The sequence below is a fragment of the Ranitomeya imitator genome, chromosome 5 (assembly GCF_032444005.1).
Source record: "Ranitomeya imitator isolate aRanImi1 chromosome 5, aRanImi1.pri, whole genome shotgun sequence".
Classification (NCBI taxonomy): domain Eukaryota; kingdom Metazoa; phylum Chordata; class Amphibia; order Anura; family Dendrobatidae; genus Ranitomeya; species Ranitomeya imitator.
Window position 1 is genome coordinate 73,040,368 of NC_091286.1, and position 26,596 is coordinate 73,066,963.

Below are 26,596 nucleotides of genomic sequence, written 5' to 3' on the forward strand. Positions count from 1 at the left end.
ACATGTATCAGTATATATGATATATCAGTGTGCTATTATTACATGTATCAGTATATATGATATATCAGTGTGCTATTATTACATGTATCAGTATATATGATATATCAGTGTGATATTATTACATGAATCAGTATATATGATATATCAGTGTGATATTATTACATGTATCAGTGTATATGATACATCAGTATGCTATTATTACATGTATCAGTATATATGATACATCAGTGTGCTATTATTACATGTATCAGTATATATGATATATCAGTGTGCTATTATTACATGTATCAGTATATATGATACATCAGTGTGATATTATTACATGTATCAGTATATATGATATATCAGTGTGCTATTATTACATGTATCAGTATATATGATATATCAGTGTGATATTATTACATGTATCAGTATATATGATACATCAGTGTGATATTATTACATGTATCAGTATATATGATATATCAGTGTGCTATTATTACATGTATCAGTATATATGATACATCAGTGTGCTATTATTACATGTATCAGTATATATGATATATCAGTGTGTTATTATTACATGTATCAGTATATATGATATATCAGTGTGCTATTATTACATGTATCAGTATATATGATATATCAGTGTGCTATTATTACATGTATCAGTAATACTGATACATGTAATAATAGCACACTGATATATCATATATACTGATACATGTAATAATAGCACACTGATATATCATATATACTGATACATGTAATAATATCACACTGATATATCATATATACTGATTCAGTATATATGATATATCAGTGTGATATTATTACATGTATCAGTATATATGATATATCAGTGTGCTATTATTACATGTATCAGTATATATGATATATCAGTGTGCTATTATTACATGTATCAGTATATATGATATATCAGTGTGCTATTATTACATGTATCAGTATATATGATATATCAGTGTGCTATTATTACATGTATCAGTATATATGATACATCAGTGTGATATTATTACATGTATCAGTATATATGATATATCAGTGTGCTATTATTACATGTATCAGTATATATGATATATCAGTGTGATATTATTACATGTATCAGTATATATGATACATCAGTGTGATATTATTACATGTATCAGTATATATGATATATCAGTGTGATATTATTACATGTATCAGTATATATGATACATCAGTGTGCTATTATTACATGTATCAGTATATATGATATATCAGTGTGTTATTATTACATGTATCAGTATATATGATATATCAGTGTGCTATTATTACATGTATCAGTATATATGATATATCAGTGTGCTATTATTACATGTATCAGTATATATGATATATCAGTGTGATATTATTACATGTATCAGTATATATGATATATCAGTGTGATATTATTACATGTATCAGTGTATATGATACATCAGTGTGCTATTATTACATGTATCAGTATATATGATACATCAGTGTGCTATTATTACATGTATCAGTATATATGATATATCAGTGTGCTATTATTACATGTATCAGTATATATGATACATCAGTGTGATATTATTACATGTATCAGTATATATGATATATCAGTGTGCTATTATTACATGTATCAGTATATATGATATATCAGTGTGATATTATTACATGTATCAGTATATATGATACATCAGTGTGATATTATTACATGTATCAGTATATATGATATATCAGTGTGCTATTATTACATGTATCAGTATATATGATACATCAGTGTGCTATTATTACATGTATCAGTATATATATCAGTGTGTTATTATTACATGTATCAGTATATATGATATATCAGTGTGCTATTATTACATGTATCAGTATATATGATATATCAGTGTGCTATTATTACATGTATCAGTATATATGATATATCAGTGTGCTATTATTACATGTATCAGTATATATGATATATCAGTGTGCTATTATTACATGTATCAGTATATATGATATATCAGTGTGCTATTATTACATGTATCAGTATATATGATATATCAGTGTGCTATTATTACATGTATCAGTATATATGATATATCAGTGTGCTATTATTACATGTATCAGTATATATGATATATCAGTGTGCTATTATTACATGTATCAGTATATATGATATATCAGTGTGCTATTATTACATGTATCAGTATATATGATATATCAGTGTGCTATTATTACATGTATCAGTATATATGATATATCAGTGTGTTATTATTACATGTATCAGTATATTATATGTATCAGTATATATGATACATCAGTGTGATATTATTACATGTATCAGTATATATGATATATCAGTGTTATTACATGTAGTATCAGTATATATGATATATCAGTCTTATTATTACATGTATCAGTATATATGATATATCAGTGTGTTATTATTACATGTATCAGTATATTACATGTATCAGTATATATGATATATCAGTGTGATATTATTACATGTATCAGTATATATGATATATCAGTGTGTTATTATTACATGTATCAGTATATATGATATATCAGTGTGCTATTATTACATGTATCAGTATATATGATATATCAGTGTGTTATTATTACATGTATCAGTATATATGATATATCAGTGTGCTATTATTACATGTATCAGTATATATGATATATCAGTGTGTTATTATTACATGTATCAGTATATTACATGTATCAGTATATATGATATATCAGTGTGCTATTATTACATGTACAGTATCAGTATATATGATATATCAGTGTGCTATTATTACATGTACAGTATCAGTATATATGATATAGCAGTGTGCTATTATTACATGTATCAGTATATATGATATATCAGTGTGCTATTATTACATGTATCAGTATATATGATATATCAGTGTGCTATTATTACATGTATCAGTATATATGATATATCAGTGTGATATTATTACATGTATCAGTATATATGATATATCAGTGTGTTATTATTACATGTATCAGTATATTACATGTATCAGTATATATGATATATCAGTGTGTTATTATTACATGTATCAGTATATTACATGTATCAGTATACATGATACATCAGTGTGATAGACTATGCCCTGTATCAGCAGGTAGTGCGGGCCGGGGGTCGGTGCTCGGCAGCGCCCGCCTCCCGGTTCTGCCCAGCCGCGTTCTGGAGGTCGGGGACGCGCTCCTCTCCGCCGCCGTGCTCTCTCTCTTCTCCCCGTTGTGGGATGGCCGTGGGTCGGGAGCGAGCAGCCTGGGCCGGCACATGCCCGGACCCCGGGGATCAGCGGGAAGATGGCGCTGAGAGCCGAGTGAGCAGGCGGGATGCCACGGATTTCATGACGGCAGCGGGTAGGTGTCCTGTCAGCATCAGCACCAGCGGGAGCGCCGCGTCCTCCCTGCAGCCCGCACTGAGCGCCGCTCCGCCGCCGCCCTTTGTTCTCCTCCTCCTCCCTGTGCAGTGTTGTGTGGCGGCGTCCTCCTCCTCCGGTGCTGGGTGTGCGGGGCTCTGCTGCATCCCCGGCCCGGAGCCGCTCTGCCCGCAGTGTGACCACACATTGCCATCTTGTCATCACCCCGCGTCATGTCGGACTGTGCACTTGTATGGAGTCCTGGAGTCACAGCCATCACTTTCCCCAGAACTAGCCTCCTCCTGGCACAGATGTGACCTCTGCCAGTGGCTGCTGCCGGCTGCAGTCACCTTGTGCCCCGGTGTCAGTCCCGGGCCTGGTGGCTACATGTCTGTGGGACGGTGTCAGATGTGTGATGGATGGGGAGTCAGTCCTGCTGATCACCGTCACCTCCTTGCTGATGGTTTCCATAAATATTGTCATATCCGGCATGATTGGCGTCCTGTCACTTGCTCTGCCGCTGATGGTTTCCGTTACCGTTAGGTGCTAAGTATAGGAGACATGCTTATCATCTAACGGTATAAAACGATATAAGCTGTCATGTAGTGATTGGGACCAGCTCTTCTGGTGATATTCTCCTATTTTATGTGTCTGTTTATTATTAGTCATGACTATGACACACTGACACGGCCACATTAGCCATACCCTGCCTGGCCGCGTCTGCATACCCTTCACAAGATGCAGCAATTTGTTGATAGCCCAGGGCACAAGCCCTACAAACTCCTACCTGGCACCCGGGGCACACATCCTACAAACTCCCACCTGTCACCCGGGGCACAAGCCCTGCAAACTCCCACCTGGCACCCGGGGTACAAGCCCTGCAAACTCCTACCTGGCACCCGGGGCACACATCCTACAAACTCCCACCTGTCACCCGGGGCACAAGCCCTACAAACTCCTACCTGTCACCCGGGGCACAAGCCCTACAAACTCCTACCTGGCACCTGGGGCACAAGCCCTGTAAACTCCCACCTGGCACCCGGGGCACACATCCTACAAACTCCCACCTGGCATCCGGGGCACAAGCCCTACAAACTCCTACCTGTCACCCGGGGCACAAGCCCTACAAACTCCTACCTGGCACCTGGGGCACAAGCCCTGTAAACTCCCACCTGGCACCCGGGGCACAAGCCCTACAAACTCCCACCTGTCACCCGGGGCACAAATCCTACAAACTCCCACCTGGCACCCGGGGTACAAGCCCTGCAAACTCCCACCTCTCACCCGGGGCAGAAACCCTGCAAACTCCCACCTGGCACCCGGGGCACACATCCTACAAACTCCCACCTGGCACCCGGGGTACAAGCCCTGCAAACTCCCACCTCTCACCCGGGGCAGAAACCCTGCAAACTCCCACCTGGCACCCGGGGCACAAGCCCTACAAACTCCTACCTGTCACCCGGGGCACAAGCCCTACAAACTCCTACCTGGCACCTGGGGCACAAGCCCTGTAAACTCCCACCTGGCACCCGGGGCACAAGCCCTACAAACTCCCACCTGTCACCCGGGGCACAAATCCTACAAACTCCCACCTGGCACCCGGGGTACAAGCCCTGCAAACTCCCACCTCTCACCCGGGGCAGAAACCCTGCAAACTCCCACCTGGCACCCGGGGCACACATCCTACAAACTCCCACCTGGCACCCGGGGTACAAGCCCTGCAAACTCCCACCTCTCACCCGGGGCAGAAACCCTGCAAACTCCCACCTGGCACCCGGGGCACAAATCCTACAAACTCCCACCTGGCACCTGGGGCACAAATCCTACAAACTCCCACCTGGCACCTGGGGCACAAGCCCTGTAAACTCCCACCTGGCACCCGGGGCACAAATCCTAAAAACTCCCACCTGGCACCCGGGGCACAAATCCTAAAAACTCCCACCTGGCACCTGGGGCACAAGCCTTGCACACTCTCATTTGGCCGTACAGTCACACCCCGAGTTGCCCTGTGAAAGCAGTTCCTAACCTGCGGGTCATGTACTTCCCATTCATTGCTATGTACCCGTCAGTGTTGCCACTCTTGCCTGATATGTTACTATGTAGCCTGTGCGCTCACATCCTGGGCATCGGCCATGTCAGGTAAAACTTTCATCAGTTCCTTAGTTGTCCCCGTTTGTAGGAATCCTGGGTGATAATATGGAGACGGCTGTAGGTGCAGCGTGGGTTGTCAGGCAGCACATAACATCTGCCTGTTCACACAGCAAAATACTGATATATTACTTGGCAGGATTACTGTTCAGGGATCAAGGAAAGTTGGGTCACCATCCTTGTAATGGGATGCATGTTGGTTGTTGCCTATTGCAGAGCCCTGGCCACACTCTTATACTTGTTGGACCCAAATCCCCCAATGGCGGCAGGGCATGTTATGTGCTGTGGGGGAGGGAGGCCCAGGGCCGAATCACTCTACCACCCGTCTGGTTTCTTGCCACTTGTCCCCCACATAGAAGACGGAATTTGGGACAAGTCATGAGGATTTGTTTGGTGACGGCTCATGCACTGAGCCCACTCCAAACCCGGTGGGTGCCAGCTATTTTACATAGCAGACTCTTGCCAATAACTACTGCAATTAGAGGTAGCTCTGATCACGGCAGATTAACCCCTTATATGCTGTGGTGAATTGCAACCTGGCATTTAAGTGGTTAGACAGCCCCCAATGAGCAAGCCAATGGGATGTCTAATGGCCCCGAGGGGCCATGGGTGGCTCTAATTTGGAACCTTTTTCTCTGGGTTCCCAGGCTGGCTATGTACACCACTGCCTCTCAGGCCACATGACCTATTGCCCCCTTGCAATACACATACCCTAATTTTTCAAAAACAGTTTATAAGAAAGTAGATTAGAGCCATTACTACCGATGCAGAAGAAGCTGACTTATTCTCAGCTTTGGAAGTTATATCCCTCCGCAGGGGGGCGCTGGTAACTTTTTGATAATCCTGAGATCCCCACCGATCCATAGAACAGGGCCTATGTGGGGCACCCCTGAATTCACTGTTTATGGGTCTACAAGAGGTAGACAATGGAGTAATGGCAGCGCTCTATTCTGTCGGTCTCAGCAGAAAGTGCTCACCTCTTGTGGATAGGTGATCACATTCAATGATGGGAATAACCCTTTCAGGAATTACATTTGTTTGATGTTTTCTCGCATAGCACTCGTCCGTGTTATACGCTAATGTGACCCCGGCCTAAGGCAGATCCACCCTCCGGCACATCCACAGCTGATATCTGAGTGTCTGGCATTTCTGCCACAGGTTTTTTGTGAAATACTCATCAGGATTTGCCTCCAGAACATACATTGCCTTGCGAAAGTATTCAGTCCCCTGGAACTTTTCAACCTTTTCCCACATGTCATGCTTCAAACATAAAGATACCAAATGTAAATTTTTGGTAAATAATCAACAACAAATGGAGCACAATTGTGAAGTTGAACGAAATTTATTGGTTATTTTTAATTTTTGTGGAAAATCAAAAACTGGAAAGTGGGGCGTGCAATATTATTCAGCCCCTTTACTTTCAGTGCAGCAAACTCACTCCACAAGTTCATTATGGATCTCTGAATGATCCAATGTTGTCCTAAATGCCTAATGATGATAAATATAATCCACCTGTGTGTAATCAAGTCTCCGTATAAATGCACCTGCTCTGTGATAGTCTCAGGGTTCTGTTTGAAGCACAGAGAGCATCATTAAGACCAAGGAACACAACAGGCAGGTCCGTGATACTGTTGTGGAGAAGTTTAAAGCCGGATTTGGATACAAAACGATTTCCAAAATTTTAAACATCCCAAGGAGCACTGTGCAAGCGATCATATTGAAATGGAAGGCGTATCATACCACTGCAAATCTACCAAGACCTGGCTGTCCCTCTAAACTTTCATCTCAAACAAGGAGAAGACTGATCAGAAATGCAGCCAAGAGGCCCATGATCGCTACGGATGAACTGCAGAGGTCTACTGCTGAGGTGTCCATAGGACAACAGTCAGTCATACACTGCACAAATCTGGTCTTTTTTGAAGAGTGGCAAGAAGAAAGCCATTTCTCAAAGATATCCATAAAAAGTGACGTTTGCAACAAGCCACCTGGGAGACATACCAAACATGTGGAAGAAGGTGCTCTGGTCAGATGAAACCAAAATCGAACTTTTTGGCAACAATGCCAAACGATATGTTTGGCATAAAGGCAACCCAGCTCATCACCCTGGACACACCATCCCCACTGTCAAACATGGTGGTGGCAGCATCATAGTTTGGGCCTGCTTTTCTTCAGCAGGGACAGGGAAGATGGTTAAAATTGATGGGAAGATGGATGGAGCCAAATACAGGACCATTCTTGAAGAAAACCTGTTGGAGTCTGCAGAAGACCTGAGACTGGGACGGAGATTTGTCTTCCAACAAGACAATGATCCCAAACATAAAGCAAAATCTACAATGGAATGGTTCACAAATAAACGTATCCAGGTGTTATAATGGCCAAGTCAAAGTCCAGACCTCAATCCAATCGAGAATCTGTGGAAAGAGCTGAAAACTGCTGTTCACAAACGATCTCCATCAAACCTCACTGAGCTCAAGCTGTTTGCCAAGGAAGAATGGGCAAGAATTTCAGTCTCTCGATGTACAAAACTGATAGAGACATACCCCAAGCGACTTGCAGCTGTAATCGCAGTAAAAGGTGGCGCAACAAAATATTAAGTTAAAGGGGCTGAATAATATTGCACGCCCCACTTTTCAGTTTTTGATTTTCCGCAAAAAATTGAAATAACCAATAAATTTCGTTCAACTTCACAATTGTGTTCCACTTGTTGTTGATTCTTCACCAAAAATTTACTTTTGGTATCTTTATGTTTGAAGCATGATATGTGGGAAAAGGTTGAAAAGTTCCAGGGGGCCGAATACTTTCGCAAGGCACTGTATGAACATAGGACAATGTAACATAGACATAAAGAGCCACTTACTTAGAACAGATAAAACATTTAGAACGGTGCAAAAATAGTAGGCAGGTGTGGAAGAAATGATGCAAAGTAAGAATGCTTTCCAAGGTAGAAGAGTTAATACCGTAGTTTTTGATTTAACAAAATGCAAAGTGAATGAACAAAAGAGAAATCTAAATCAAACAAATATTTGGTGTGACCGCCCCTTTGCTTTCAGAACGGCATCAAATCATTAATTCCTTTTTTTTATTCAAATAAATTTTTATTAAGAATAACAAGGCAATTAACATGTTACATTTACATTTTCAATATAGAGTATTTCCCCCTCCTCCCCCTTCAAACAGCCCCCTTCGATCCCAAAGCCCCCCACCCCCACCCCACAAAGCAGCTCATCTTGTTAATTACTACCATCATTAAAACAATAGAGTATCTAATCCCTCAACCATTCGTATAAGCCACACTTCACATTACTATCCCATAGCAATCCATGGAGACCACATTTTATTGAACGTTTCAGTTTTCCCTTTCTTCTTATAAATCCCTTTTTCTAGTGTCAGGCCCTGTTTCACATACTGGAGGAACTCTCCTCTTGACGGCGGCTCTTCCCTAATCCAGTTTCTAGCTATCACCTTCCTAGCCATATACAACAATCTGGCTATAGCTATCTTTAGGTGTTTATCCACTCCAATCTCATCCACGCATCCCAACAAACAGACAACTGGATCCCTTGGCACCGTGCATCCATACGCACCTTCCATACGACTCAAAAGTACCACCCAGAAGGCAGCCAACCTCGGACATGTCCACATCATATGGAAAATGTCTGCATCCGTAGACTTACACCTCGGACATTCAGAGTCATTACGCAATCCTGCCTTATATAGCACCATCGGAGACCTATAAACTCTGTGTATCATAGAGCTGTGACAGTCTATACGGTTCACTCAGCGACAGTCTTGGGATCCATTCCAACACCGACTCCCAAGTCTCGTTATCTATTGGGCCCAAATCCCTTTCCCATTTAGCTCTTGCCATTATTGGAAACCCCAATAGAAAAGTGTGCAACAGATCCCTGTACAGAGTGGATATGACTCCTCCAGTAGTCCCTTCATTACACACATACTCCAGTACTATATCCCTTTGAATCCTAATACCTCCGTTCCTACTCTGAGCTCCAAAGGCATGCCTCATCCGCAAATATTGATACTCCCCTGCAGACCCAAGACCAAATTCCGCCTGCAATTGGGAAAATGATTTCAGTTCACCTTGTTCAATTATTTGATACACATACTGAATCCCTTTGCCCAACCACTCTATCAGTACCCCCAATGCCTCAAATTCTTTCAGATTGTTATTATGCCATAGCGGCGAGTATCTAGTCAAGTCCGTGATCCCACGTATGTGCCTCAATCTACTCCACAGCTTGCGTATAAACAGCAAAGTCGGATATAGCTTCCCCAAACTCTCCAAGGATCCATCCTCCAAACATTGCACCACTGGCCTTCTTTTTGTCACCACCTCCATCAACCGCTGTACTGCCCCAGATGACCCTTCATGCGCCCAGCCCCTTAAATGCTGACTCTGGGCTGCAAGAAAGTACAACTCAGGGTTAGGCAATGCCAGACACCCCTTCATCCTTGGGTCGCTGAAGTGTCTCCAGTTTGATACGCGGATGCTGCCTCCCCCAAATCAGATTCCTAAACAGAGAGTTGATCTGTCTAAATTTCCCACGTGGTATCCAAACCGGCGCATTGTGAAGAATATACAATATTTTCGGCATCAGAATCATTTTGATAAGATTCACCCTGCCTACCACAGACAAATGTAGCTTAAGCCATGCATCCGCTTTTGCCTTGAGGGCACCCAAGATTGGAGTCAGATTCTCATGTATATAGTCAGTGACCGGCATAGATACCCATATTCCCAGGTACTTAAATTTACTCGTCACCTCCAGTCGCCCGTCCTCCAATGGCTCCCCATCCACATCGTCCACCTTAAACAAGATAGACTTACTCCAATTTATCCTAAGTCCCGACACTGATCCGAATCGTTCAATAATCCCAATGGCTCCCTCCAAGGATGCAACCGGGTCAGCCAGAAACAACAAAATATCATCCGCATACAACGCCACCCTTTCTTCAATCACCCCATATTTAAACCCCGTCATCTCATCAGACTGTCGAAGCGTAGCGGCCAGTGGTTCCACCGCCAGAGCAAACAAAAGGGGGGAAAGCGGACACCCCTGTCTCGTCCCTCTAGCCAATTGTATGGTCCGTGACAACACCCCGTTTACCCTAACCCTGGCCATCGGCATCGAGTACATTAATTGAATCCATGATATGAACTGCGGTCCAAACCCCATTCTTCGCAACACCTGCCAGAGATACCCCCACTCCACACTATCGAACGCCTTGTGAGCGTCTAAAGATGCAATAACTCTCTGGCCACAGTTATCGGCTTTGAGTTGCAAGTTCATATACAGCCTTCGTAGATTAATCGCAGTTGACCTATCAGGCATAAAGCCAGACTGGTCTGAGTGTATCAGGCCAGAAATAACACTTGTCAACCTCATCGCCAACACCTTAGCCAGGAGTTTAACGTCGATAGTAAGCAAAGAAATTGGCCGATATGAATCCGGCTGTGTCGGGTCTTTCCCCTCCTTTGGAATCACCACTATTGTGGCCTCCCGCATAGATGCCGGTAGCCTTCCACCATTCGTAGCCTCTTCCAAGACCGCCTTCAATTTAGGGATCAACACTTCCCCCAAGCTTTTATAAATTTCGGCAGGAAATCCGTCTACGCCAGGCGCCTTCCCATTAGCCATCGACTGCAATGCCCGTCCCAGTTCCTCCTCCGTAATGGGAGCCTCCAAATCCTCCCTAGCTGTGTCACTCAGCCTCGGGAGCTCCAACTCCTCAAGGAACGCCACCGTGTCCTCCATTGACCCATCTACCCGAGAGGAGTATAAGTCTGCGTAAAAATCTGCAAAAGTCTCCAAAATCTCTGAAGTCTCAGAAACAGCAACACCACTCCCAGTCACCAAAGAGTGAACAAAGGAAGTATTTCTCTGGGCAGATGCCACCAGCGACAGCAAATGACCCACTGATTCACCCTCCTGGTAATAGGCCAAATTCATGAATTCCCTCTTCCTTTCAGCCTTACTCAGCAAGACCGCCTCTAGCTGGCTTTGAGCTGCCTTTAACCTCCTCCCAGCCTCCAAAGTACCCATTATTCCCATCTCATCTTCAGCCACCCTCAGCCCATCTATCGCCAGCCTCTCTGCCTCTCTCGATTTCCGCTTACACCTGCTAATATCCCTAAACAACAGCCCTCTCAAGTACGCTTTCATGGTTTCCCACACAGTAAGCACATCTACGCTACCCTCATTTATCTCAAAAAATTCCACCAATTCCTTCTTAATCTTCTCCAAGTCTATACTGTGTAGCCAATTAGGGTGAATTTTCCACTCCCTTCTGCTCCCGTTCCGTGTCCCCACTGATCGAAATTCCACTTCAACTGGACTATGGTCTGAGAGAGCCCTAGGTAAATATCTCACGTCCCTTACCATCGTATCTAGTAATCGGTTACCCAGTGCCAGATCAATCCTAGACAGCGTACCATGAGCTGGTGAGTAGCATGAATACGCCCTTTCCCCGATATGCCTAACTCTCCATAAATCAACCATGCCCACTTCCCCGACATAAGTCCCAAACGTAGTGATATGTCCCGCTGTCCTATTCTGGGGGTTTTTGTTCTTATCCCAAAAGTCATCACATATATTATTAAGGTCGCCGATAATTAGTAATGGTAACGGTCCCCAGCGCTCTACCCTCTCCAGCACCTCTCTTATCTTCTTGCTTGAGTATGGGGGCGGAATATACATTGCCACTATACATACCAATACTCCATTCATTTTACATTTCACCACCACATACTGACCATCGACATCCTCTTTTACCATTACCTCCTCATACTGCACCCCCGCAGGTATTAACACAGACACACCCCTAGAATACGTCGAGAAAGTAGAATGATACGCCCTCTGTATCCAGCGCCTATTCAATATGTTCACCCTCTCCCGCACTAAATGTGTCTCCAGCAGGCATATCATTGAGACTTTCTGTTCTCGGACATACTGCAGACTTGCCGCCCGCCGTGTTTTATCCACCAGACCTCTCACATTCCAACTCAATATTTTAATACAATCTCCCACCATGTGGCTCATCATTTCTTAAAGTATCCAATTTCCCAAGTATGAGCTGCCCCAACCCTCCCACCCCCCCTGCCCCCTCCCAACTTGCCCCCCTAACCCCCCCAGTGTAACGCATTCTTCCTCATCAAGAGTGGGGCTCCACTGCCCACTGCGAACACTCTCCCTTACTTAACCCTCTCCATTCGTGTCCCGCTGCCATAGCAATCACAATTTCCCCCCCAACTTTCACTTTATTGTATCTTAACATTTCAACTTATATTAACATATAGAAAAAGTACCAAACCAGTTCACAGTACCCAGCATAACCCTCCTCCCCCGTACTTAGTAGTTGGTACTGTCCCCTCCGGCCATTCCTTCAATATGGCCCAGCAAAACCCCCAACAGTTGCTCAACTCTTTAACCATTGCTAACGAGCGCAGAACTCTCCTCTATCGACAGAGAAAACAAATCCCAACTGGATCTTGCCGAAATGTCAGTCGCCCATTCCCTTAAGTTTTTTCTCATGAGTATCAAGCCACTGGGTAGCGTCCTCCGGTGTCAAGAAAAAGTGGGTCTTATTAAAAGCCACCAGTCTCAGCTTGGCGGGAAACATCACTGAGTACTGCACTCCCAGCTCCCTCAGTCGCCGCTTGACTCCAGTAAACTTCATCTGCTGTTTCTGAACCGCAGCGGAATAATCCGGATAAATGGCGATTTTCTGACCTCCAGCCGTCAGATCCTCCATCTCTCTAGCCTTTCTGAGGATAATGTCTCTGTCTCTGTAATTGAGTATTTTAGCAAGCATGGTACGGGGATTTGCTCCTGGGGCAGGGGGCTGCGGCGGGACCCTATGAGCCCGTTCAACAGCAAAGACATTTGTCAACACTGTGTTCCCAATCTTCTCCAGCAGCCAGTTCTCAACAAACTCAGTGGGATTTCTCCCCTCAGTCTTTTCAGGCAGCCCCACTATACGTATATTATTTCTTCTGGATCTATTTTCCAGATCCTCATTTTTGGCAGCGCGCTCGGCTATTGCTTGGGCGAACTTCTTTTCAGCTTTTTGTAGCTTAACTATGTGATCTTCTGCCGTGCTCACCCTCTCCTCCACCACTCCTATACGTTTGTCCATTTTCTGCAGAGCCGCATTAATCTGTGCCGTGTCCCCTTTAACTTCCTGCATCTGCTGGGCCAAGGAGTTCAGGGATTGCTGACATGAAGAGATCAGTGTGATAACATCTCTAAGAGTCGGCTCCTCTCCCTGTGATATGGCTTCAGGTCCCCCACTACCCCCAGCCATGCTGCCTCTCTCCTTCCCCCTCTGTACCTCATGCTGCTCGGCTGTGCTTGCTTCCTCCTCCTCCTGGTCAGCTCCAGCTCCAGATCCTGGTTCTGCCTCCTCAGCAGCCTCCACTCTGGCAAACTGCTGCAGCTTTGCGGCCACCTCCATGCGCCGCTGACATGCGGCGTTCTCCTTCTCGGCGTCCTCCCTAGCATCGGAGCCATCTTGGCTGGCTCCTGCATCGCTGGTGCCAGCGTCTTTCTGCCGCCTCCTGGTCATCGCTGCCGACTCCGGACCTGCTGCTCCGCACCGCTGCACTCTCCGGACCTTCAGCCAGCCGGATTTAGGTGAGTTTACCCGAAAATCGGGGTTAAAGCAGGATTTTTGTCCTTATGGCAGCAGGAGCACTCTTCCCTGCTTCCACTCACATGGCCAGCTAGGACACGCCCTAAAATCATTAATTCCTGTAGATACATTTGCACGCAGTTTTTGAAGGACCTCAAAACGGAGGTTGTTCCAAACATCTTGGGTAACTAACCACAGATCTGTGGATGTTGCCTGTGCAAATCTTTCACATTTTTCTGTCTTTTCATATAATAGCAGACTGACTCAATGTTAAAATCTGTGGGGGCCAGATCATCACTTCAAGGACTACTTATTCTTCTTTAAGATGAAGATGGTTCTTAATGACATTAGTTGCATGTTTGGGGTCGTTGTCCTGCTGCAGAATAAATTTAGAGCCAATCAGACGCTTCCCTGCTGGTATTATATCAGTATCTACCTGTATTTTTCAGCATTGAAAAATTAAGCAACTTTAATCTTATCCAAATTCTCAACTTAATTTGCTGAAATGCAGCCCCAAACTTGCAAGGACCCTCCACCATGCTTCATTGGTCCTGCAGACACTCATTATTGTTTTGCTGTCCCCCTTTTTGGCAATCAAACTGCCAAATATTCCACATTTTTATTCCGCAGACTAGAGCACCTGCTGCCATTTTTCTATACCCCAGTTCCTGTGTTTTCACACATAGCGGAGTTGCTTGGCCTTGTATCCATGTTGAATATTTGGCTTTTTGCCCATAATTCTCATCTGATGGCACTGCTGGACATTCTTCGTTTTCAAAGTGAAGAAAGTAAGATGTGTCTTTCATCTACTGCAATAAAGGGGTTAAACAACACCCAAGATTACAAAAAATGAAAAAACTTTATTAAATATTTCCAGGATATAGAGAATAGGGAAACAGGGTTCATGCCATGTTGCACATGTAGGAAACGCAAGGGTGCACATCCGTGGGTGACAATATAAACATCAATTAGATGGATATCACAGCCTATATAATACTGGCAGTGTGAATACAATCATATAGAATCATGTTGCAAGTCCAACCCTATTAGACGCAACCAAACACCCACCAAGTACACCCGCCCCGACGTGCGTTTCGGCGTGATGGCCATTTTCACGGGGTTACGGTGGGTGTTTGATTCCCTAACCTGCTCAGGTAATTATCTATTCAATGTTATGAATTTGGTATGGATTAATTGTATTGAAAACTTTATACCTGTGATTGCGTATAATAGGGTTGGACTTGCAACATGATTCTATATGAGTCTTCCTATTCTCCCGACAGATGATGTCACGAAAGTGAAGGAACCAGCCGATTGAATTTCAGCGTGAAGATAATTCGCTGCCAGAAGAGAACTCGAGCGCTCGGCCGACCCAAGAATTCCTGTATATTGGGGAGTAGGGAGACCGGACCGACAGCTAGCTAATGTGTATTGGGGCTTTTATTGTAGCAATTTCCTGAATATTAGACTCCTGGCATTTTATACAGACATCTGAAAATAATTTGTGTATAAACATTATGCTCTGATATCAGAACCTGGTGGATATACAGAGTTGGCGACTCTTCACAGGCGCTACTCATCTCTTTCTGCAGTTCATTGTCCAAACTGATGCTAAACAATAATACATACAATAATACATACAATAATACATACCTGAGATGCTGACGTCCTCCACAGTGGAGTGATAAGGCCTCTTTCACACTTCAGTCTTTTTGTTTCAGTCAAATTCCGTCGTTTTGTGAAAAAAAACGGATCCAGCTAATTTGCCCGCTGGATCCGTCATTTTCTCATAGACTTGTATTAGTGACGGATTACAACGGATGGCCTCACGTTTTGTCCTTCGTGCACGGGATCCGTCGGAATTTGCTTATCCGTCATCTGGAGAGGAAGGACAAAGTAACGTTTTTTTGTCTGCGTCGAAAAGTCGGACAGCGACGGATCCAGTGGCGTCCGTCGTTGGCTAGAATGGCAGCCTATGGGTGCAGGATCCGTCGCTGTCCGTCAAATGACGGAATCCAGCGACGGATTCTGTTTTTTTATACACTGAGCATGCTCCAAATCTGTATTTAGTAGCCAATCTATATAAACCTGCCATGTGGCTTCATTCCTCAATGTGCCAGCAAGAAGGCTGCCAGCAACCTGCCTGATGGATAGATGCATAGATGGTCACAATATTTGCTAGAACTCCTTCCATTTCTGCCACTTCTCTGGTATCCCCATAAGGAACAAATGGAGCGATTATCGAGCAAGGGAGTACATTTGCCCTGTTCTGGCAGTTAGTGGTGGTCCCAGCAGTCAGACCCCACCAATGTAAAAGTTATCACCTACTCTATGGATTGGTGATAATTTGTTCTAAGCCGACAACCCATTTAGCGGAGTTATCCAGGACTAAAGTTGTAAACTAGTTAGCAACTACCTGCCTATTGTATCCTGCACCAGCTCAGAGTGGTCCCTGACCGCTCCTGCCGGCGATTCATCAACAGAGCAGCTCTTGTTCCGGCTTTTCTGTTGATGGCGTGTCACTACCAACATCATGCTGATTGACACCTTGCATCCCGCAGTTATGAGCTGGCTGTCATATTCAGCATTATGTCGGCAGTCACGCCCCGTCAACAGAGTAGAGTGAAACCGGGAGTATGGGTTCAAATCTGCGCTGCTGATAAAGATGGCTGGCGGACGATACTCTTCAAAGCTTTATTTCAAACATGTTAATAGTCTACGCGTTTCGGGGTCATACAGGACCTCTTCCTCAGGACAAAACCTTACAGAGTAGAGTTGAAGAGAAGCCACTGCTCTTTCGATGTGACATCAGTGGAAGCTACAGAATCCCCGACAGTGACCATTCTGTGCCGGCAGAGATCTGCGCTGGGGAGAACAGACAAGTAGTTAGCAGCTACCTGACTGTTAGTGCTTAGGACCGTAGTGAAAAACTAATATGGTTCTGGATAAACCCTTTTACGATATTTATTAAATGGCATGAGATTGTATCCAGATTCTTTCTGCAGAAATTCACCCATTTCCATTATTTTTGCAATGTAATTTGCAACACGCAAAAAACAGGTGTTTGTAGTGAAGCCAGTCAATCCCATGTGAACATACCCTAACTCTTCAAAAAGAGGTTCTGCAGCTGCTGAAGAGTAAACATCAGAAATAATGTCCTGCTTACTATACATTATTGTAGTTGAATGAGTTGTATAAATGTACTGCAGTATTGTCTTAATGGTCATCTTAGTTCTTCATGACTTCTAACACTTCCATAATTTATAGTATGTAATGCTTTATCCCATTTTGTCACATTCTGTCGGTCAGGAGATGACTTCACCATTTGGAGTCACCTTATTAATCCACCCGACTTAATCTCCAGACGCTGCCATCAGGGCAGGCAAACTAGGCAGTTACTGGGGCCCACAGCCAGTGGTGGCTGAATTATATTCTATGGGGCTGCATTGTACCCTATGGAGGCTGCATTATGCTGTATGGGGGCTGCATTGTACTTTATGGGGGCTGCATTATACTATATGGGTAGTGATGGGTAGTGATGGGTAAACCCCTAGATCTTTGGGTCTAGTGGGTTTGGCCGAACAGTTAAAAAAAAAAAATTTGGTTCGGGTACCAGAACAGTACCCAAACCAGGACCCCATTCACATGAATGGGTGGGCCCGAACATCCAGTGTTTGCCACGCTGTCATGTTCATGATCTTATCGGCTGTAAGATCATTACCGCCAGTCAGAGAGCCGCGGTTCCCGCACTGTCAGAGGACAGCTCAAGCCAGCAGCTGTGATCGGAGGTAAAAAGTTTACCTCCAGTCGAAGGCGTTGGCTGATGAGACTACTACTCCTATTAGCCTAAGGCCGGGATCACACATGCAGGAAATACGGCCAAATCTCGCATGTTAATTCCTGGCATTGCTGCCGTCACTCAGGAGCGGAGCGTGTGGCTCCATGTATTGCTATGCGGCCTCATGCTCCGCTCCTGAGTAATGGTTGTAATGCCAGGTATTAACATGCGAGACTCGGCCGTATTTCTCGCATGTGTGATCCCAGCCTAAGCCTAACGGCCTGATCTCAGCGCATGTAAATATAACTGAAATGTTTGTGTGATTGTGCAATATGTGAGCATTTGGAAACGCACTTTAGGCTATGTGCACACCTTCAGGAATTCGTGCAGAAAATTCCTGTGGAAATCCGGACATTTCTGCCAGATTTCCGCATGCCTTTTTTTGCGCGTTTTTTGCGTGGTTTTGACGCGGTTTTTGCGTGTTTTTTGTGCGGTTTTTCCCGGACATTTCCCAATGCATTAGACAGTGGGAAATCCGCGAAAAAAACGCAAAATTAATGAACAGGTTCATTATTTTTCCGCAATGCGTTTTTCATGCGGAAAAACGCACATCATGTGCACAGAACTTGCGGATTCCATTATAAATGATGGGATGCTTAATGTAGGCAGATTATTTGCGGTTTTATAGCGGTTTTATAGCGCAAAAACGCTAAAAAAACGCAAATAATCTGCAACGTGTGCACATAGCCTAAAGTTTTCCCCAGGACCCCACTGCATCTAAAACAGACCCTGGGTGCCATGCACTGTATATGATCTACGTTACTCTGCTGTATAAGAGCTGACCCCCTGGGACTGGCTGCGGGGTCCTATGTGCAGTAGGGGACGACCTTATTCATTTATTTTTAATGAATAGTGTCAACAAATAATCCGTTTCTTTTCACTGTGACTGGTAACCGTTTCCGGGCTGTCCTGTGGAATAGCAGAGCGGTGCGGGCCTCCATATGGCCACCTTACAATGTTTGCAGCGCTCCCACATGCTCCTATGGATTGGAGGCTTCTCTCTGGGCTGCCTGGAAGCCCCCCAGTTGTCTGTTGCCTCCCATCCTTTTTTTGATCGCACAGTTGACTTGTTTCCGTGGTGATGGGAAGCGACTATTAAATTGAACAGATGGCTTCAGATTATCAGGGTCAGGCTCCACAAATCCTGTTTTTTTAGTGATAGTTATGGTTATCTGACAATAGCTGTCTTTGATACCAGATCCTGCCTCTAGAAAGTGTTACCAATCGTACAAGATGGGAAGATGAGGGTGATTGTTCTTAGACGACAAGCACTGCCAGTATGTACCACATTCCTCACTTTACTTTGCACCTATAAATAATTGAATGCATGTACTTTGTGACTTAGAAGTAGTATGTGGGCCAATGATCGCTCATGCATACCGCCTGACAAACGTAGCGCTACGATCCGCTGCATGCTGTGTAATAGCAGAATAATGGATTCGTGCACATGGGAAGATGCCTGGACGGCAGCACATGGGGGTTATGTGGCTCCTTAATATCCTCATATATAGCTCTGCATATTCGATATCTTGAAAACCCGAGCAACGAGTACACTCGCTCATCACTAGTCCCTAAGGCTATGTGCACACGTATAATGGTCCTCTGTGGATTTTTCCGCAGCGGATTTGATAAATCTGCGGGGCAAAAACGCGTTTTCGCTGCAGATTTATCGTTGATTTACTGCGGATTTCCTGCGGATTTCACTGCGGTTTTACAACTGCGGTTTTCTATAGGAGCAGCTGTAAAACCGCTGCAGAATCTGCAGAAAGAAGTGACATGCTGCGGAATGTAAACCGCTGCGTTTCCGCGCAATTTTTTCGCAGCATGTGCACAGCGTTTTTTGTTTCCCATAGGTTTACTTTGTAATGTAAACTCATGGGAAACTGCTGCTGAGCCGCAGCTGCGGAAACGCTTCGGATCCGCAGCAAAATCCGCAGCTTGTGCACATACCCTAATCCTTTCTACAAGACGATATTACTTTTGTTTATTTTTAGGAAGTTAGCAATTTAACGTATAGAAGACATCAGTAAAAAAAAAATCATATTTTCGCCGTGTAAAAACGCAGCATTTTAAAGTTCCATCAGTACAGTAAATGGGATTCGTAAAAATTTCATGACCACTGTGCTTTATTTTAGTTTTTACTCGGCCAAACTGACCTGCGATGTTTGTTTCCAATCCTCAGGATGTCATAATAGGTGCAGAAAATTTGCAGCATCAAAAACTCTCCAAAAACTCATTGTGAGAACATAGCCTTAAGGTACCGTCACACTCAGCGACGCTGCAGCGATATAGACAACGAGCCGATCGCTGGAGCGTCGCTGTTTAGGTCGCGAGGAGACGTCAGACACAGCAACAGCAGAACGATGCAGGAGCGATCCAGTGACGTAACGGCGACTCACTTATCGTTCTCGCTGGTTGTTAGCTCCATGTAAAACATTGCTGGCATCGTTGCTTTTGCTGTCAAACATGACGATACACGCCGACCTGATGACCAAATAAAGTTCTGGACTTCTAGCTCCGACCAGCGATGTCACAGCGGGATCTTGATCGCTGCTGCGTGTCAAACACAACGAGATCGCTATCCAGGACGCTGCAACGTCACGAATCGTTGTCGTTCTTGTTGGTAAGTTGCTTAATGTGACGGTACCTTTAGAAGTCCTCATCACATCAGATGTATTGCCATCCAAGGAAGTTGTAGGTCTGGCCCTGAAATAATTAGCAGTCTTTAGGATATATGTTCATTGGCAAGTAGTTTTCTAGCCTGATAGCTTCAATCTGATAGTGAAGCTGAGAGATGATGACAGTGGGAGCCATGGCCCCTAGTCTGGCAGTCAGTAAGGTTTCAGTACCTGGACCCCAGTGATAATCCATCTGTATGACATGTGTATAATGTGCACTCGTAAAACTATCAACTATTGATTTAAAAAGTAGAACCACAATTAAGATTAAATAAAGTCAACTTCTTCTTAAATTAATCCATCACAAGCTGTAGTTAATTTCCCTACAATGTTTTACATATATATATAGTATTCACACTGATTTGTAGCCCACTCTTGTAGTGACTACAAGACCCACCAATTAAAAGGGAACTCTGGACAGATAAAACTGTATTCCTCTTGATATAACTTAGTAATTAAAGGCTTCCATCCATAGTGCTGCTTCTGCACAGCTTCCTGGTGACAGGACCATGGAGGGAAGCTCTGGCTTCACAGCTGTGAATTAGCAGCCAGAATAAATCACGGGGTCGGGCAGGCAGAGCACAGGGTCGGGGCAGGCAAAGCACAGGGTCGGGCAGGCAGGGCACAGGGTTGGGGCAGGCAGAGCACAGGGTCGGGGCAGGCAAAGCACAGGGTCGGGGCAGGCAGAGCACAGGGTCGGGGCAGGCAGAGCACAGGGTCGGGGCAGGCAGAGCACAGGGTCGGGGCAGGCAGAGCACAGGGTCGGGGCAGGCAAAGCACAGGGTCGGGGCAGGCAGAGCACAGGGTTGGGGCAGGGAGAGCACAGGATCGGGCAGGCAAAGCAAAGGGTCGGGCAGGCAGATCACAGGGTCGGGGCAGGCAAAGCACAGGGTCGGGCAGGCAGAGCACAGGGTCGGGGCAGGCAAAGCACAGGGTCGGGCAGAGCACAGGGTCGGGGCAGGCAGAGCACAGTGTCGTGGCAGGCAAAGCACAGTGTCATTTAGGCAGAGAACAGGGTCGTGGCAGGCAGAGCACAGGGTCGGGCAGGCAGAGCACAGGGTTGGGCAGGGAAAGCACAGGGTCGGGCAGGCAAAGCACAGGGTCGGGCTGGCAGAGCACAGGGTCGGGGCAGGCAAAGTACAGGGTTGGGCAGGCAGATCACAGAGTGGGGCAGGCAGAGCACAGGGTGGGGGAGGCAGAGCACAGGGGGCGCGGTTTAAAGTATGAGCATGATAAATAATGCCTTTAATATTTGACTGAATCGTATGTTAGAAGCCAGAAGAAGGCAATGGCCCTTTATCTGTGATGTAACATCCCAAACGGCAGGGGGCGCACTCAGCAGCTGTGTCTCCATCACAGCGAATATTTTTGAATAGCAGAAACTCTGTCTATGGAAAGCAGCCCTATTGATGTAAGCCTTTATAGTTTATTAAATCTATCAATATAAATAATTTTTTATTGTCCCATGTTATAATTGGGTTCTGGGAAAAGTCCCATCCCAGCTATTAAACCATGTAAGCATCAAGATCTGTAAGGAAATATATGGCCAATGCAGTATTACACGCTCATCATATACCCTCCTCTGTAAAGAACACGGGAATTAAAACCACTGGACTCTTGTCCATAAGACGTACCTGATATTACTGCTGAGCCCAGACCCAGAGAGTGGGCAAGAGTGGTAATGTTTCTAGAATAAAAGCAGACCCCGAACCAAATTCGTCAAAATAGCAAATGAGATTCATGAATTTGGCGTAAAGTCGTAAAGTCATTTTTGCAACTTTTTGACCAGAAGGCAGATCTTGTTCACAATGTCACAAAAGGTGCGACTTTGTGAGGAATATACATACAATTGCAGTAGTGGGGGCTGGAGAGAAGTTGCGTCAAATTTTACGACTTTCTAAAAAGTTCCAGTTGATGAATCAGGCAAAAACAATCTGGAATCACTAAACTTCTCCCACAAACGGAAAAACAGACACCAGGAAATCACTTATAAAATAGACTTAAAACTGATATAAATGGAATAATGAATTGGGTGCAAATACAAAAAAAACTTCAAAACAAGACAAAGGCAGTGATGAATCAGGGCCTTAAAGTTTACTTCCATCTTCACACACAAGGTTATATAGGCTTTTATATAGTCTGCCTTTAGTATTACAGGATGACAGCTAAGATTTTTGGAAGATTTTTTTCCTCGCTTATTCCTGCAAGGCCCCAACATTAGTCTAGTTTACTTTTGAATTGAAGATTAAATGGTCACTGTTCTATCAGTGTGATCTGATGTGATAATGTGCTAATCTCTAATTAAAAATTGTTGGCCGCAAAATAAATCACTCCAAAGTGGTGGCCACTAGGTGTCTCAGTTCTGTGGAACATGCTGTACACCGCCTGTTGTCAAGTGTAATCCTAGCAGCAGAGATGCTGAGGTAGATCATGGGAGGTGGGCACAGATCTTCGTCTGCTCCTCCAACTGCATACAGGCATAGGAGGGGTGGATTTTCAGTTCAGGACAGGCAAGCTATTGGACAATAGCAAGTGCAAAGCATGCTGGGAAAGGAAGTTCCTGCACCTATTGTCCTGGTGCAATGCTTAGGAGGAGGAACTGGCCTTTGAAAAGTTGCCTGCACGTTTCAGGGTATGAGTATCAGGCAGTTCATGGACATATCAGACTGGTATGAAACCCAAAAGCAGTTTTAAAGCGTTGTAGGGGACAAGAGCAGGAAGACAGTGTATTTTTGGGGGTATTGAGTCATAGGAAAGGTAGCCTTTCGTTTTATAGTTGTAATACTTTAATACCAAGCTGCAAGTGACACATTTCAACTAGGGAGTATTAAATTTTTACAAAATCTAGATTTATACTTTTCTTGGTACGACATGGTTGGAAGACAATAGGGTATGACAACATTTTTTCAGTTTTCTAATTACCCACCTACAACTTTCAGTACATCTATCTAACATATTCCGTGAATATAGTATTTACTGTTTGGTCAAGTATTCTGTAGACCGCGTGTCCCTGGAAATAAAACAGGGTCTTTATTTTTTGTTCCGAAAGATGAATTAGGGCTTATTTTCAGGAAAAAAAAAAAAGAAAAAAAAAGGGCATGAACCGCACATCCCAAAATCATATGTTGATCTAAAGCCGCTAGGCAAAAATGTATATAACTGAACTAGCTATTGAACCCGTTCTACACCCGGGTGGCGAGCATTTATATTGGTATATGGTCTCCATCCTGTCATGTGCTGCTCCATCCTGCGTCCCCATCCTGTCATGTGCTGCTCCATCCTGCGCCTCCATCCTGTCATGTGCTGCACCCATCCTGCGCCCCCATTCTGTCATGTGCTGCTCCCATCCTGCGCCCCCATTCTGACATGCGCTGCTCCCATCCTGCGCCCCTATTCTGACATGTGCTGCACCCATCCTGCGCCCCCGTTCTGTCATGTGCTGCTCCCATCCTGCGCCTCCATTCTGTCATTTGCTGCTCCCATCCTGTCATGTGCTGCTCCCATCCTGCGCCCCGGTTCTGTCATATGCTGCTTCCATCCTGCGCCACCGTTCTGTCATGTGCTGCTCCCATCCTGCGCCCCCGTTCTGTCATGTGCTGCTTCCATCTTGCACCCCCGTTCTGTCATGTGCTGCTGCCATCCTGCACCCCCGTTCTGTCATGTGCTGCTCCATCCTGCGCCCCCATTCTGTTATGTGCTGTTCCCATCCTGCGCCCCCGTTCTGTCATGTGCTGTTCCTATCCTGCGCCCCCGTTCTGTCATGTGCTGCTCCCATCCTGCGCCCCCGTTCTGTTATGTGCTGCTTCCATCCTGCGCCTCCATCCTGTCATGTGCTGCTCCCATCCTGCTCACCGGTTCTGTCATGTGCTGCTCCCATCCTGCGCCCCCGTTCTGTCATGTGCTGCCCTATTCTGTCATGTGCTGCTTCCATCCTGCGCCTCCATCCTGTCATGTGCTGCTCCCATCCTGCGCACCGGTTCTGTCATGTGCTGCTGCCATCCTGCACCCCCGTTCTCTCATGTGCTGCCCCCGTTCTGTCATGTGCTGCTCCCATCCAGCGCCCCTGTTCTGTCATGTGCTGCTCCCATCCTGCGCCACCATTCTTTAATTTGCTGCTCCCATCCATATGCCCCATACGCTGCTCCATAATATATGCCTCGTATCAAGTGGCGTAAGTAACAAATAGCTGTGGCATGAAGTGCCACAGCCTCATGCCACAGCAATTTGTTACTTGCGCCACCTGATTCCTTTCCGCCGCCATTTTCTTGGTCCTCCTGCTGGCGGAATCGGCGTCTGCACAGTCTGCGCTTTCCGGCGCCATTTTCTTGAAGACACACAGCAGTGTGTCTTCAAGAAAATGGCGCCGGAAAGCGCGGACTGCGCAGGCGCTGATTCCGCCAGCAGGACCAAGAAAATGGCGGCGGAAAGGAATCAGGTGGCGTAAGTAACAAATTGCTGTGGCATGAAGTGCCACAGCTTCATGCCACAGCAATTTGTTACTTACGCCATTCCTTTCCGTCCATTTTCTTCGTCCTCCTGCTGCCGGAATCGGCGCCTGCGCAGTCCACGCTTTCCGGCGCCATTTTCTTGAAGACACACTGCAGTGTGTCTTCAAGAAGATGGCGCCGGAAAGCGCGGACTGCGCAGGCGCCGATCCCGGCAGCAGGAATCGGCGCCTGCGCAGTCCGCGCTTTCCGGCGCCATTTTCTTGAAGACACACTGCAGGGCGCAGGCGCCGATTCCGGCAGCAGGACAAAGGAATCAGGCGGCGTAAGTAACAAATTGCTGTGGCATGAAGTGCCACAGCTTCATGCCACAGCAATTTGTTACTTACGCCATTCCTTTCCGCCCATTTTCTTCGTCCTCCTGCTGCCGGTATCGGCGCCTGCGCAGTCCGCGCTTTCCGGCGCCATTTTCTTGAAGACACACCTGCATTTTCTTGAAGACACACCTGATTCCGGCAGCAGGAGGATGAAGAAAATGGGCGGGGCAGAAAGGAATGGCGTAAGTAACAAATTGCTGTGGCATGAAGTGCCACAGCATAATCAGGGCGCAAATATGTGCACGGTGTTTCGCTGCTCCCGACCCCCTGCTCCCGACCCCCTTCTCCCGGCAGTCCACGCCTTCCTTGCGGTGTCTTTTTTTTTTTTTACTGACACTCTATAATGTAACGCTAGGAGCGTCACGCCTGCGCAGTCTATAAAGGCTTCGGACAGAGTGACGCTCCCAGCGTTATATTATAGATATGAGGTTTTCAGTTTAACATTCTTATTTTCAGGAAATGTCCTATTTTTTTTTCCTTGATGAAGGGTCCTGCCGTTTTCTGTTCACTTTATTACAAATATACCAGTAGTTGCGTTGACAATTGAACTTTATCTAGGGCTTATTTTACAAGCATACTCCAAAAAGCCTGAAAAATTACGCTAGGGCTTATTTTCGTGGAAACACAGTGTAATGCTTGGGTCAGACTTTTTCCCACAAACAAAAATTTTTATACATTATTTATTTTTACTAAATGCTTTTTTTTCCTGAAAAATTGTATAAAGCTTCTTATGGGTGTAAAGTGCTCAGTATCATCATAATAAAACAATTCCCCCCCCCCAGAATTTTTTTTTTTTTCCATACTTCAGATATGACTGAGTGGATAAAGATAATATAATTAAGCAGATATTTACCGTATGCACGGGTAATCAAAAAGTGTTTAAAGTGATTGCAGCAAAAAGAGCAACTGAGAAATGATAATGGCAGTGAGAAGTGCTAACATCTCCAAACAAAGATGAACAGCTTTTAGGTAAAAGGAAAAAAAAGCCGTAGATTGTCAAAAAATGACTGTTTTTGACCAGGACATCGTATGTTTTTAACTTTGCTATCTATGCATGGCATCATTCCACCCTGTGGGTTGTTGCAGAAAATTCTGATAA

At 45.1% G+C, this 26,596-nt stretch overlaps 1 protein-coding gene across 4 annotated transcripts in view; it reads left to right on the top strand.

The window, feature by feature from the left end:
• The first annotated feature begins 3,092 nt into the window (after window positions 1–3,092).
• PAK5 (p21 (RAC1) activated kinase 5) overlaps window positions 3,093–26,596 on the top strand; it is a 166,156-nt gene continuing 142,652 nt past the window's right edge. The window contains exon 1 of one of the 4 annotated variants that reach the window (XM_069768800.1): window positions 3,093–3,363. In XM_069768800.1, the coding sequence (XP_069624901.1) occupies window positions 3,240–3,363 (124 nt within the window). In that variant the 5' untranslated portion in view covers window positions 3,093–3,239. The remainder of the gene's footprint in view (window positions 3,364–26,596) is intronic. The other 3 variants (XM_069768801.1, XM_069768802.1, XM_069768803.1) reach the window with 3 other exon arrangements.